Below are 15,532 nucleotides of genomic sequence, written 5' to 3' on the forward strand. Positions count from 1 at the left end.
CTCTTGCAGCTCTAACAGCTTCCCACTGCTGGGACCTCTTAGGTGTATGCTGTATTTCTTTTACACTCTCATTTTTCTTGTTTAGTAAAAGTATCTGTGGCCCAGAGTAGAGCTGAATTACACAGCCCAGATCTGTATTTGTTTGGAAGCCCCGGATCCTCCAAGGAGCTGTGCTCCTCCAGCTATTCCTGTCCCTGTGGTTATCCCAACAGGGCAGGAGTTGGCACCACCCAGGTAACCTTCACGTCATTTCTCTAAGGAAAAATGACTCACTGTCTATTTTCCATCTTATTTTGGGGCTTTGGAGTCTGTTTTGGAGAAAAACACAAGTTAGTTTTGGGACAGTATTTCAGAGTAACTGTCTCAGCTGCCACCCCTTAGGTCACTGATGCAGTCTGGACCAGCTGCCTGGACCTGACCTGGCATCCTCCTGCCTGATGTGGGGCCAGCTCGTGTTTTTTTTCATGAAACCTGTGATTGAGCATTGTGTGGAGAGCTTTTGTAGTCTCACTGCTATGAGAATATTAACTTTTACAAAGTAACTTTTTTTGGGGGGGGGGGGGGGGGAATCTTTTTGCAGCTATTTAAAAGGTGGATAATTGATCAAAGCTAGTTCCTATGCATTAAACAAGGAGGGCGAGACACCTCTGGCACCTCACCGCACCCCAGGTGTCTGGGGTAACTGGGGTGAGCTGCCCTCTGGAGGTGTCTGGATTGCTGTTATTTACGGAGGCAGCCCCAGTGCCTGGCCCAGGTGAGGGGAGCGGGGCTGACTCACGCTGTTGGATCGCGGGCACCAGGCAGCCCTGCTTCTCTTCCCAGCAGTGCCAGCAAGGTTCTGGCTTTACACTGTGCTCTGCAGCTTGATGGAGCCTGTTGTTGGCCTCAGACACTTGGTACACAGAGCCTTCTGTTTGGGAGAGTTTAGCAGGACCAAGAGAGCTCAGTACCTCTAAGAAGTGGGAGCTGTGTCCCCCGATCAGGTTTTGCTTTCAAAAGTTTCACCCTGAGGTTCTTGCTTCCCATTCTGATAAAAGCAAGCTAGTTTATTGCAGGTGTTGAACTTATTTTTTTTCTATTAAATAGATTCATGGATTATAAAAAATGGGGTGGAAAACTTTTCATAGTTTGTTCTTTCTGTGTGTAGCCGCCACTCATTTGTGGGGAGCGTAAATACCTGAAGGAGAACGTCCAGCTAAAGGGAAGAGGTTGTTCTCGCTGCCAGGTGAGGTTGTCTTGGTGTGTGTCCAGAGCTCCTACCCGCTCTGGTAGCGTTTTGCGATGTTCCCCCTGGCCTGTACCCTCCAGCCCATGCTGGATGTTGGCTGTGGTTGGTCCTGGGCTGTGTTGTTCCCTTGGTATCAGCCTTCTACCACAGCTCATGCAGCCAGAGGATGTGAGTCAGCGCTGTGATTTAAAAACCTGAGTACTGTACTCGTGTCACATACAAGGGAATTAATAATGCTAAGCTGTGTTTGTGAAGGAGGAACAATCTTGTATTTCAGATTTTCAGTAACTGCATGTGGAAATTTGAGATCTTGTGTTTCTTGTGTGCCTGGAGGTCAGGTTGGAGCTCTGGAGGTTACAGCCTCATGGATTTAGGTGCACAGTTCTTCAGTTCTCTGTTCTGGGGTTTTTTTTTCCTGTTTTCAGTGAAAGCAGTATTATGTAGTCATATGACATTTCTTTTGGAGGAGAGCTCAGTTTTTGCGCCTTTGTGTGATACCTGTGCTCCGCCTGACACAGTTAGCATTGCTGTGTCAAAGCTCAGAGGTGTATGAAGCCTTGTAGGTTGATGCACCAGAATGGAAGAAATCGGGGAGATTAAATATAACTTGGTGTTTTGCAGACACAGGACAGAAGAGAGTCCTGCAAAGGGAGCAGTGGAACAGCAGGTAGACGATTTCTTTACTCTTGCACCTCTACCAGCAACAAACTGCACTCCTGGAGACCAACCCTGACCCCAGAACAAATTCAGATTGACGGCCAAGGGTATAAACTCTGTCTGCACTCCCCGACATGCAGTAACCCACGTCAGAGGCAGCGGACCAAAGTGTGCTTCAGAAAGGAGCTGGGAAAATAAATCCAGTGAAACGTTGTACCTGGGGGTACCTCTCACAGCAAGGGGCTATGGAGACGTGAGCATCTGAAATAAGGGCAGGCAGGCTGAGAAGACGAGCTTTACTTATCTTTAGCCTTCAGGTCGGTAGATGAGCCTCCCTACTGCCACAGGGCTAAGCCACTGCTCCCAGGGGTTGAAAGTGGAGGCGGCTTGAAGTTTGAGCACTGTGTCAAGTTTTAGCATAAAGGTCCCATCTGTCCCCTGGGTGGGGATGTGTGGGGAGGAAGAGCCGGAGGGGCGGTGGCAGCCCCAACAAGCACAGAGCTGTTGGCATGGGCGCCCTCGGCCGGCTGCCGCGGGGCAGGGGGCTGGCAGGGACCCGTGTTCCCACCAAAGCGTCTCACTGCCCTGGGGCTGGCACCTTGTGCTACACTTTTGGTCAGTAACTGCTGGTTTTTAACTTGGTTTTGTTTCATAATAAAGGGGTTAATATTGCAAAGGAAGAAAAAAAGTTGTAATGCTTTCTCAGTTCGCCTTCATTTTAAACAATCGTGTTTCAACCTCTTGTGTCCCCTGACTCATGCTGGAAGGGCTTTTGTTTCTGAATCCGTAATCAAAGCAACAAATGTGAAGGTCACTTCCTTGAGATCATATGGCAACAGAAGTAGTCCGGGATCGTGTCTCCCTTCTCCCAGCTTGAATGTACAGAAAACATGAAGGCTTAGTACATGTGCGCTGTTGAGTACTTCTTGGGTTTCTTCAGTGCTTTCAAACCAGGAGGGTCTGTGGCTTGGAGGTAAGAGGCTGTGCTTTAATTTCTGATGCTTAGCAGAAACAGATAATGTTGTGTAGTGCTGTCATACTGTGCCCCAACTTAAACATCGTGCAGACCTCGGAGCTGTGAGTGCAGGAGGACAGGCAGCCAGAAAGCCGCATGGAGCAAAGTGAGTTTGCTTTGGGGTACTTCGGTAGCTCAGGCTGAAAACTTTTTCCTTGCTCTTTTCTTTGCCCTGAAAGATCAGTCCATAAAAATTTCTTTGCATCATTTTGCACTCTGTTGTGGAGATAAGGGGCTGTTTGTTTGCTCCCAGCATTTACAGCTGCTTTTTCCTGCCTTTGTTGTAAGTGCTGCCTTGGCTGCTTTAGCAAAGTGCTAAATCCAAGCTTGATTCTGGTAACTTTGCTGCAGCTGGAGAGCAGCAGGTCTGTAATTTCTGGTTATAGAGAAAACCCATTTTCAGAGATCACCCTTGTACGCTGCTCTGAGATATGATTTAAACTGAACAAAGCACAGATTCATAAGTCCCAAGAAAAGGCAGTCAGTGCCTGGTACAGTAGCTCCTTTCAGCATGTAACTATTAAATGTCTCATCAGTAAGGTCCCCACCCCTCTTGCCCAAAAAAAACCTCGCTCATGAAGAGGTTGGCACTGGAGATGCAGCAGTGCACATGGAGATCGTTAACGGCTGTGGAGAAAGAGCCTTTGATCTGAAGTGCTTGTTTTGCTTTAAAAGTCGAGTGTGGAGCAGTCCAAATCTGTCAAACCCCCCGAGTGCCTGGCAAGGTGCTGGTGGCTGGGCAGGCTGGCTCCTCGCCGCAGAAACGCTGCTCGGCGCTTGTTGCAGGCAATACCCGCTATTTTGACTTCTTCCATGAGCTTAGGATTTCAGGCTTTGCATCTTTTGCTTGTTCTTTGCATTTTTTAAAGAGTTAGAGAAGTTAAAGGCAACTCTGACAGACTTGTGATATAGCCCTTTCTAAAACTATTTTTCATCGCCTGCTTACCTAATGTCTGTTCAAGACTGGCATCTGGGTATCCCAAGGGGCTGCTTCCAAGCATGAGAGCGCCTGGAAAAGTCAAGGGGGAGCATGGGACAGGATGGGGGATGAGCTAGCTGCAAGGACCCCGGTGGAGCAAGGGGAGAAGGGATGCAAGATGCCCTCAGCGGATGTGGTGCTGCCTGGAGAGGATGGCGGATATTCGGTGAAGGCTTGCTCTGCATATGTCTCCTGCCTCAGGTGTCTTCCCTCCAAAATCCAATCTGGGGTGAGCAGGGAGGTGATGGAGAAGCAAGAAGTGTGGTGGAGGGGATCAAGGAGCAGCCTGTGAGAAGCCATCAGAGACAGGAGAGCTTCAGGGCTGGGGAGAGGCAAAGAGGCATCAAGGGCAGGGTGTGGGTGTCCAGGGATGGGAAACCCCTCGCTGAGGGGATTTTTTTTAGTCTTCTGTAACTATTCCCGTAACAGGGAAAGCTGAGTTACTGTTTCAAGCGGGTCAGGGGTGGCTTCTGGGGTGGGGTAAAACACAGAAGTTCCCAGAAGCTGTCCACAGGATATCTCCTGAGATTCATGTTGTGAAGACTTAAGCGAAGAAACGGGAGCTTAACTGATTTGCCTCCAACCTTCTGGCTGAGGAGCGAAGGTCAGAACAGGTCGCAGGAGGGCAGGCATCCCGTCCTGCCCCACAGCGGGTACCGCTCGTTCAAGGGCAGAGGATGCTGCTGCCTCCACACGGTGCCCTTTCCAGGGTCGACACCATGTTTGTTCCATAGGGTAGCGTCAGGAAAGCTCTTTGATCCCACAGTATCTTTTTTCCCCCCCCACAAGTTCCCAGGAGATTGCACTGGAACAAAACATCACCACGGGCTCATGCACGGTAATGACCCGACTGCAGTGCCTCGGTGCTGTCGGTGATAAGCGTGTCTCCACCAGACACTAATTTATTAGCTGTGTTCTGCCAAGGAAAGCAGATGTTGGATGAAGTATTTAATTGACTTGATATTTGTGGCAGATTTGCACTGATTGTTTCCTATTAATTTTCCTGATTTTTTTTTTTTTTTAGGATTAGCTGAAGAGTTGCCTCTCTATTCTTTTCTTGCTGTTATTTTAAATACAAAGTGGTAGGAATGGTAACATCAGCACCTGTGGAATGACATGACCTGTTTGAAAAACATTTGTTTTGAGTATGAGACACCTTTATTTAATATAAGGAGAATACTGATGCAACAAGGGGGCTGTTCCTTCAAGATAATGGCTAACCTCTCCCCCTCTGCCAGAGGGACTTGGTGGCTACTGATAACACTGCTGGCAAGATCCTGTGGCCTTCAGCAGTGTCAGAAGAGGTGAGATGCTGTCTGGATGCTGCTTGTCAGCTGAAAAGCATGGGGCCAGTGGAGCCAGCAAAGGCTCTCCTGCAGCAGTACCTCCTTCTGCCTCCTGCCGCAGGAACCGGTGCTGTGTGCACGCTTGTAGCACGCTCATGAACACCCCCCGCACCCCCGCGTGGGAGGGAGCAGCAGCGCGTATGTGAAACCACTGCTGGTAGCATCGGGAGAGGCAGCCACACTGCAAAATTCCCTTGTGGGGAGGAAAAGGATTTGTTTTTCACATTGCACGCTCCTGGTAGAGAGCAAGCAGCAGCAACTCTCCTTTTTATATTTTGCTCTTGGCAAAGGGCTTTATCTCCTGGCTGGGATACCATATTTATCATTTTGAGGAAGACCGAATTCATTTGTTCCCTGGATTTTCCTTTATCACTGTTCTTTGGTTTTGGTTTCTTATTGCAGTGTGCTCATCGCTATTTCTGAGCGTAACATGTGAGAATTTTGGGAGAGGAGGATGAGATTTAGTGCTCCAAGACCTGTTCCAGTGAGTGGGAACTTTCTAATGACTACAAAAGGCTGTGCCTGTTGTCCTGTACAAAGCTATCAATAAAGCAAGGGAAAAAGTCCCTTAGATTTGCCATCCCCTACAAGGAGAAATAGTAGAATAAATGGAGAAAAGGAGAATTACATGGAAAGTATGTTGGCACTTGGCCCTGAAAAGCCATAGTGCCTGCAGTGAGGGAGAGCACTTGGGCTTTTGCTTTGCCAGATTTTTTTACTGGCTCAGCTGGTGGGGCTTACTTGAAAGTCAGTTGATGCTCTGCAGAAGCCAGTTTTTTCATCGTATCTTCAGTCAATGTGGCTATTTTAGGAAGGTGCCATGCAACCCAGAGAGCCTCTTGGCCCCCACTTCCAGGCAGTGTATTCCATCTGTAACTCTTTGCCAAACTTCAGGAGAGTCAGCATTTCCATGGAAGGCATCATCCAAGGGGTATTTGTACCAGCTTGCGCTTAAGTTTCTCCAGCCTGTCTCATCTTAAAACATTATTTCTGTGCGTGTCATATTCAGTCTGGTCTTCAAGTGATTGCCCTGCCTGGATGCGCCTGAGACAAGAAGCAGAGGGACACCATGAAGTCGGGAATGGCTCTGTACAGTCCCGGCAGTTGCTGTGGGTAAATACCTCAGGAGTGTTGGGATGAGAGCATGCAAAGCCAGGGTGGGCTCTGCAGCCCTTGGGAAGGATGGGGTTGGCACTTGGAGTCACCCTGGTGAGGTGAGGTGAGATGGGTCCTACGCGGTGCCTTGCCATAGCACAAAGGGTGAGAGACGTAGCCAACCACTTCAGTGCATTGCTGGCTATTTAACATTAAGCAGATACTCTTCTGTTAAGGTTAATAGCAAGATAACAAATGATTTAAGGCAAAATTCTGGCCCTATTAAAGTTAATGGCAAAATTCGTCGACTACATTGGAGCCAGGATTTCAGCCAAAAGTTTCTTTATGGCTTGAAGATTAGGAAGGAGAGGCAGTGTGTCTGGAGACATGGTGTGCCCCCTATAAACTATAAAGCTGGTGGAAGCTCTGCTGTCGCCTTCAAAGGGATCATGTTGAGTTTATCACATCTGCATGAGCCAGGCTGCGGTGCTGCAGCAGGGAACCCACCGGCTGCCCAGGCTGGCGTGTGCAGAGACTGGGGGAAATCTGAGTTTTCAGACCCAGAGCCAACTTTTGAGTCTAACAGGAGGTGTTGGTGAGTCCAGGAGCCTCCACTGAGGGGAAGGCAGCCAGTGGGAGGCATCGCTTTGGGACTCTTGCGCTGCAGCCCTTGCTGGCAAAGGAGGCAATGGAGAGGCACGCAGTGGGATGGGATGTGGCTGTGGGATGGGGGTGCATTGCCCTTCCCCAGATCCACACTCCTGTGTGGGTGGAGTGCTTCCAACCCCCAGATCCATCTGTGTGTCCCCCCCCCACCCCCAAGGGCATCCCACTACAGGACACTCAGTGACGGGCACCAATGCTGGGTCAGGGAGGACCCGTGGGCTGCCAGAAGTGTGTATCAAGGTGTTTTTGGAGATCTACGTGGATCCTTTTAAAAGTTTCTGTAGAAATACTGATATAAATCGAAACTCCTGTTTGTTATTTTTCTGCTTATTCCTTAAAGCTTTGAGCGACTCCGAGTGCTGGAACATGACGAGGCTTTGCTTTCCCAAAAGACACACCAGGAAACTCTGAGGTCATTTCAAGCATTATAACTCTTTCCTTCTTCCCCCCAGCTGCATGCAGGCCCCTTCCTTCCAGAAGGATAGGCAAAAGCTTTTATTTTCCTGAGATGTACGTAGTTAGGGCAGCTCCATATTGCAATATATTCTTGCATCTTATTTCATATATTTATCAAGCCGTGCACACTTACAGGTCAGACATAAGCCGGCCGGTTGTATCAAAGTCAATGAAGCAGTGCTGATCTAAGGCAGCTGAGGATCTGATCCTAAATGCCTTCAGGACTGAAGGAGAAAAACCCACCTAAATGCCACAGAAAATCTGAGATCAGTGTAGGGGCTTCTGTATTAAGCTTTGAGGTCTCCTACAGGCTTATGAGTTACAGAAGAGGGGTTGGGATAAAAAAAAACCTTATAGGAAATGGCTGGTGATGCTTTATAGCTGGTTAACTGCAGCTCAGGTAGGGCTTTTGAGATGAAATTCTCTTTTAAGTGCAAGGCTGGTTCTCTGGGCTCCTACATCTGCAAAGCCAAGCTGCTGCCTCTAAGTCACTGGTCAAAAGCAGGATGGCAGGATTTTGCTCCCCCCCTCCCCGCCCCACAGCAGGCTTTGTGGAGGCTGGGTCGGTGTGGCAAAGGGACAGCATTTCCTCGCTGACCACATGCATCCTGTCAGCAAGTGGGAATATTGCTCCTTTGCTTTTCGTTATCCATATGATGTTCTTCAGCGCTCTGACTGCTTGAGCGACTGTGGTGTGCCTGTTTCAGGAATAAATGATGCAGTTTGTACAATCCACATTTTAATGATGCCCCGCAGCCTAATTTTTTTGCTTTCATAACTGCAGGTTTAAGGCTTTGTGTGCCGGGCATTTATATAGTGAAAATGGTTCCCCTTTCTCACTCATCTCTGGATGCATCAGTGCAGGGATTTTTTCTTCCTGTAAAATATCTCCCGGAGCTTACTCACCTGCTCATGAAGTTTCATTTCAAGTGGTTACCCTGCAAGTGGCTGATGGAAATAACCTGTACAGTTTCGTGCAGCTGGGACCAAACCCCTGCTGTCACACTCAGGTGTTTCCCAGGCAGAGCCCCTGTGGATTCTCAGTAATACCCGTGCTTGAGCAAAACGGTTTATCCTGAGAGGAAGGGAAGAGGCTTGCTATTTCCAGAAGATTTCTTGTGGCTCATGGAGTTTAGGGTGTTAAAGATGCGAAGCCTCGCTGGATGGGGCGTGGTGGTGGTTTTAAAGGTTACAGCAGCGTGTGTTTATGTGGACGCAGGACCCTGGCACAGCCATCCTGTCCCTGGGCAGGTGACAGTTACCCATCGGCGCACCGCGGTCAGTGCCCGTGGGCTGCTGAAGCCCAAACAGTGGCACATCCCAGATGAGAGCGGCTGGCGTGCACGCACAGACCTCTGAGCATTTTGATGGTAGAAACAGTTCCCAGGTTTGTCTGTTATGTGCAGTTCATGTATAATCCTCTTCTCTTTGGCCACAGAGATGTTAAGGTTTGTGGTTTTTCTGGCTTTCCCTAGTAGTGAAGACTCCAGTCCTTCCTAAAACAAAAAAGGCTTAAAAATAGAAGTCAGCGACAGATGCGGCCAGCTACGCCAAGCAATGTCTCTGTAATTTGCCCAGTTCTGGGAGGTGAAATCTGGTCTGGAGGGAGTGCAACACATTTGGGTTTGCTTCTGACCCGAACCCTTCTTGGTTTCCCATTCCGAAGATATGTTATTCTGTCAGCTTTTTTTTGGCTTAAGTTTTTTTGAGGTTTCCTGTTTACACTCTGTCTAATTATTTTCTTCTTATTTTTTCCTAACTGGATGACACACATGAATGTCTAAAAATATTGCACGTAACAACCAGCTTCGAATAGGGAGGATGTTTCTGGTGGAGAGAAATAGCATAAATATCCTGCACGGGTTTTTTTCCCAAATAAACATTCAGGCTCAGGATATCACAGGGAATTGGTTTCAGTAGCCAAGAAGTAGGTTTGTTTTTTTTTCCTCTCTGTCTTGTTGTTTTTCTCTTTTTAAAGGACCGATGTCTTGGAAAATCTGCCCCAATAACTTTAGGGTGGAGAATTTGTCTTCATCTCACTTGTGACACAAAAATTGACGAAAAAATCGGGTTTTTTTCTGTCTATATGAAACCTTTCTGAACATGTTAACCTTCTATATAGAATCACAGTCTAACCCTATGCTTTAATTTCCACACATGGAGATTCTGAGATTTGTGTGTTGTTTCTTCTTCACTATCTGCTTTTTTAACTGAAGATCTGGGTAGATCCGGTTCTTGCTGAAAGCCCGCTGCCAGTACCTGCCTGTAAGTCAGGAGGGCTGCAGTATTTTGGTATTACTGCATTTCTGCATCAGACAGTGTTTGTCTCCTTTTTATTCCTCTCCATTTTTGAGTTTTTATTGCTTACTTGTGTGCAGAGCATAGAACTGACTTTAGGAAATAATAAGAATCCAGTATCTCCGTATGGTTTTGCCAAAAATGGGGCTGTGCGTTACATCATTCCACTAATTTCCTATTGGGAATGAGATGAGATACAGGGATACTTCATGAATTTTACATCGCTACTTCTTCTACTGGATAATAGCTTAAATATTAGCAGGCTTTTAAAAATAACTGCTAAAAATACCAAATTGGGGGCATATATCAAACATAACAAAATTGTTCATTTGTACAGACAATGCAAAATCAATGAGACTAAGCTGAAAACATGGATGTGTGTGTATATATATCTCAAGACTGCTCACGCCATCTCTTAACTGAGCCAGACAGCTGTGCTCATCTCGTGATGGATTGGTCCAACTACATAGAAAATCAATTATATTGTTCAGATTAGCAAGGCGAGCTGAATTAAAGACGAAAATGTATCCTCTGACGAGGAGCCCAGCGCCCTGAGAGCTGGGAAGTCAAACACGGGTTCCTTCCCAGAGCCCGGGGAGACAGGCCCGCGAGCGGATGTACTGCGGGGAAATAAATCACGCCAGTGTCATCGGGGGAGTTGGCAAAGGACTCCTTTTTGCTTTGGCTCCAAGAGCTCAGGGTCTCAGGTCACCGAGCTTGAGGGGCTCTTCCATGGCCAAAATCCTTTATATATCCTATGATACTATGGTGGTGAAATCTTCTCCTTGAAGCTCCCCAGCTCTTCTTCAGGCAAGAGGAGAGGACCAGGCCGTTGATACCCGTGACTGTGCTGGAGCAAGTGGCATTGCTGTGCCACGGTCATGTCACACCTCTGCATCACTCTGCTGGGACGATACAAGGCTGGTGGAAGGTGATTGATACTCCAAAGCTTGTGAGGTGGTCTTGCAGCTACAACAGCCTCTGAAGCTTTTGGTTCTGCCCCATGTACAAACAGGGCTTGCAAAATGTGAGTACTGTCTTGTATATAGGAGCTCTGCCTTCACAGGGGGCAGCTCCATACATTGAAACGGGGACAATGCTGGGGGAGGCATGAGAGAGTCATCTCCTGGAGATGACCTCTCTGGTGGGTGACATTCCTGACGCAGGATGGGCTTGCATTGCTCTGTGATAGTAACTGGGAGTGACTTGCTTCTCTCTGTGTTTGTGAGGACAGAGTAAGCCAAGTGAAGTGTTCCCTGCCCCATCAGGAATGGGGTGGGGATACTTGGAGTGAGCTCTTGGACAGCTGCAGAAACCAGGGTGCTGGTTGCTGAAGCCTTGGGTCTGCAAGAGGAGGATAAGGGCTGATGTTTGGGCTGTCCTAGTTACCACCACTCTGTTTAGGGATTGGAGCCTGCAAATGCAAAGCTGGTAGTCACCCCAGTGGATCTGCATTCCTTGACTGGGCTGTGGTGCCACGCAGTGAGTATCCCTGATGTGCCTCTCAGCCCAGGTGGAGAAGGCATCTGAGCAGCGGTCTGGCCCTCAGATGAGCGTGCATGGGCTGGGGGAGCAGAGGGGTGCAAGCAGCAAATGGAAAAGGGCTCCAGGACCCCCTCTTCCTTGAGTTACAGCTAGTGCCAGACATGTCATGGTCCTGGACATTGCTGTCATGTCAAAGAGCTTTCCTGGGGTGGCACGAGCTTGTTGCCACACAGCTCTGGGGATGCAGGTGGGACTGACAGGTTTGTCGCAGTAATGGCATTTCATGGCGCTTTACCGCCGAGCACCCTGGCACCTTCTGCAACTTCTTGACTGAGCTTTCCAGTACTCTGGGAGGCAGCTGTATGATTTCTTCGGAGATAAGGCTCCTGGAGACTCAGGTACTAAATGTTATCTGTGTCTATATCTGTAAATCGGACTTTTAAGCTATGTCCTTACGTATTCTCATCAATAAAATTGGGGATACTTATACCTTGCCTATCTTCGAAGGTGTCATGAGGTTTATTTACTTCTAAGGTACTTTGCAACTGCCTTGGATAGCTGAATAGAAGCACAGATTATGGTATTCAGGTACACAGGTTGGTATTTCTTTCATGTTTTAATCTTCCTGGCAACCTTTATTTCTCCTCAGCACAAGGCTTTGTGGATGTGTTTGCTATAATAGAAACCTTTTTTACTTAAGAATAGACAAGTGAGGCAATTAAAACAGTCAGAAGTGATTAATGTGATTTCACTGGGTGAAAGCTAAAGCAGCTAGCAATTAAATAATGGCAACCCTTGTGCTATCTCAGAGCAACAGATGGGGAATGATTTAGAAACACTATTGGATCAGACGCTTCGCAACAGGGGCAGATTGGTAACAGTATGTCAGAGTCAGAAATATGGACCACCTTGAAGGGTGTGCTGATGAATGATTAATTGATGGTAACGTGTGACTTATTTATGAGTGCACAATGGCAGACCTTCAGCTCTTGGGAACAAATGGGCCCATGAGCAGATCATAATGGATTTAAGGGCTCCAGGCAGCATGTTCGGTGAGCAGATAAATCGCAGGGAGCGTGCTGGAATTGGGATGGTCCAGCTTTGCTTCCAAAACTGGAAGGATAAAGCACTGGAAGTGGTACCCTGCTGGGAGCATGGGCCTGGGGCTAGTGCAGCTCTGGGCTGATGCCTCCTCTGGGTGCAGTACCGTGGGGCGAGGCTGTGGTTTGCACAGGGGGGGGCATCACTGCCGTCATCATGATGGTGCAGTTTCTGCTCCGCACGCACAATAAGTCACTCTTCATCTGGCACTTCTCTACAGATTCACATTCATAGCAGCAGGAGAAATTAAAAGGAAGGGGTTTCTTCCAGCTATATTTGCTGTGCAAACGGTCCTTTTACCAGCATTGCTGTTTTGATGAGCGATGCGAGATACATGTTTAGTTAGTGCCATAAGTTGCCAGTGCTGGTGCCACAGATGCAGTAGCCCCGTTTTCCCGGACGCTAGACAGAGTTATGCCTGCAGATGCTCATCTCTGACCTGTTTGCAGAGCTCCTCGGGAGGGGGCTCCCTCCCAGCTTTTGGTCAAAATGAGCTCAATTAGTTGAAACAATAAAGCTTTATTAATTTGGCTTCTTATGGCTGACTGGTGACAGAAGAGGCTGTGTCTCGGCAGCGCTCGCTGTGCAAACAGCCACGCGTTGAAATGGGGGGAAGTGCTGGGGGAGGCAGGAGGTCTCTTCTCAGTTATACAGCAGTTGGGTATAAATTGTATTTATTTCTAAGTCTTTGTAAGGTTTGGATGTGCAGCATCCTGGGGCAGGAGGTGATGAGGGGGTGCTGGTGGTGGCAGAGCTCAGCCCTGTCCTTGTCCCCGTCCCTGTGGAGCCAGAGGGACGTGAAAGGAGAAACCGCTGTGTGTTACTGTTTAATCCCTCCAGGAGCCCCTATCTAAGCAAACCACCCTCGGCCTCTGCTCAGAGCTCAGAATTTATAGTCTGCGAGAAGCTTGTGCTGTCAGGAAAATTAGTTACTCTGAGGCTGGGAGAATAAATATAAAAGCCAGGTTTCCTTCACCAGCTCTCGCCTAGAGAGCATTGTGAAGCCAGACCTTGCCAAAGCTGGTGAGAGGTCCAGAATTAGAACAGATTTTAAATAATGTAAAAGCTTTCATGGAAATGTATTAGATTTCAAAGGGCAGATATTAAAAGGGCATAATGTGCAGCTATTTCTGAACTGCTCCCTTCTTAAAGAGGGAAAGACATGTTTGCAAGAGATAGATGTGACACAAAGTGGGAACCAAGGTAGTCCAGATATAATGTTAGAGGTTGCAAAGCTCATCCTGTTCTTAATCATTCAGTTCAAGCACCTGTCTTGATGCATGCAAGCACCTATGTAAGAATCCTATGGAGGCAATGACTGCTGCTTGTGAAAAGTTATCCAAGGGAAAGCATTAACCTACCAGTAGAGACTCCATCTAGACTAGAGACCAGGTCCTCTGTCAAGGGACCAAATTTCAGCTGACCCATCTGGAGGGAGGGCTGGATAGACAGGGATTTCACGGGTCCGTGGTCATCTCCGCTCCTCACCAGAGCAAAAGGCCATTGCTGCTGCTTGTGGCTATGGTACTAGCCAGGCTGGTTCATCCTCACATTAAATTCTTGCAGCGCTTATGTCGCTTTTATTTGATCCTGAGTGCTACTAAGCACCCTTAATTCCGGCTTGAAGTTGATGGGAGCTGAGAGTGCTGAGGCAGCTCCCCAGACCGAGTCCTTGGAGAAGGACACTCGGCTCCGGTGCGGAGTCGATTCCCTTATTGGTGCAGATTAAGCACTTGCTACGGACCGCCCTTGCCCCTGAGCCGCATGTGGGCCTAGGCAAGCCGGGCGCCCTGCCCTTCCTCACGGTGCTGTGTTGCTGTCTTTGCAGATGACAGAGGGCCGGCACTGCCAGGTGCACCTCCTCGATGACAGGAACTTGGAGCTGCTGGTTCAGGTACAGACCCCTCTCTTTTGGGGACTGGTAGCATGGTGCCAGATCTCTCAGCTTATTTTCTTTGGCAGTGCTATTGGGGGCTGATGCATAAGTGATGCTTGAAGAAAAGTTGTATCTCTAACCGGAGCAACTCATAGAGGTGGACTAAATGGGCATGCTTTCAGGCACGCGTGCTTCTCCTCAGACCTGAATTAGCAGGGGGGTTTCCCTTGGATGTTGATGCACAGTGGGCAAAACATCTGACATCAGTTCTGCATTCAGTTTTTCATCTGCTTTCACTAAAATTCATCAAGTGTGCATTAAACGCACCCCGGTCATGGTGGTTTTTTGCAATTTAGAAGGGAAGAAAAGTCTGTGTTTTCGGGGGTGTGTTTTATTCCCGTAACAGAACCCAAAGCACAAGATCCTCCAGCGCACAATATTTTCTTAACTGAGAAATCCCTCCTACTCTAAGTGCAGAAGGGCTGAGCTGCCACCTTTCTCCCCCCGAAAGAGGAAAGCAGCTGCCAGTCTGTGCGCTGCAGCTCGATGCAGTGGGTTGAGTACGAAACTGCCTCTCCGTGCTCCGCAAGTCCCACGGCCCCACAGAGACCCCGTATCCGCCTGCCCCGAGGCTGATGGAGCCACTTCTGTATCAAGTTCTACAACGGGGTTTTAACTTGGCCACGTGTACTTAAATGTCAGTATTTGCAGCGAAAAGTTTTATTACGTATTAAAAGCCTGGACTGAAATGAATTTAATTATTTTTATTCTTTTGATAGCCCAAACTTTTGTCGCGGGAGTTACTGGATCTCGTGGCCTCACACTTCAACCTGAAAGAAAAGGAGTATTTTGGGATAACGTTTATAGATGATACGTAAGTATGTTCATTTATTTTAAACAGCTGTGTGATTATTGCAATGTGAAACCTATCCACGATACCATGACAGCTCAGCGTGATGGAAAAAAGTCTTTTTCTTTTGAAGAAAAAAAGATTTTCCTACCCAGTGTTTGTGCTGCTTGGCTGAGGAAATGGGAAGGCACAAACCAGAAAATATTTGGAAAATATCTTCCGGGAACAAACCAGAGAATACTTTAAAATACATTCCTGACGCTTTCATTTTTTCTGTTTGTCTCAAAAAGGTGAAAAAAATTGATTCAGCAATAATTTCCCATGTGAACACCCTCAGCTTTCCTACTCTGCACTTTAAGTAACAGCAAAAAGGTTCTGCATTTTTCAGAATTAATTACCCCTATTGCTTTGCACTTTAATATTAAATATATTATTGAGTCTTCTAAACCCAAATTTCTCTAGCAGCAGTGAAATAAGAGG

General features: G+C 47.7%; 1 protein-coding gene across 7 annotated transcripts in view; it reads left to right on the forward strand.

The window, feature by feature from the left end:
* FRMD4B (FERM domain containing 4B) overlaps positions 1-15,532 on the forward strand; it is a 136,959-nt gene that overhangs the window by 58,813 nt on the left and 62,614 nt on the right. For 6 of the 7 annotated variants that reach the window (XM_064453491.1, XM_064453486.1, XM_064453485.1 and 3 more), the window contains exons 2-3: positions 14,155-14,220; positions 14,982-15,076. In XM_064453491.1, coding sequence (XP_064309561.1) covers positions 14,155-14,220; positions 14,982-15,076 — 161 coding nt within the window. Of the gene's footprint in view, positions 1-2,772; positions 2,859-14,154; positions 14,221-14,981; positions 15,077-15,532 lie in introns of those variants that run through there. The other variant, XM_064453492.1, reaches the window with a different exon arrangement.

The sequence above is a fragment of the Phalacrocorax carbo genome, chromosome 6 (assembly GCF_963921805.1).
Source record: "Phalacrocorax carbo chromosome 6, bPhaCar2.1, whole genome shotgun sequence".
Lineage (NCBI taxonomy): Eukaryota > Metazoa > Chordata > Aves > Suliformes > Phalacrocoracidae > Phalacrocorax > Phalacrocorax carbo.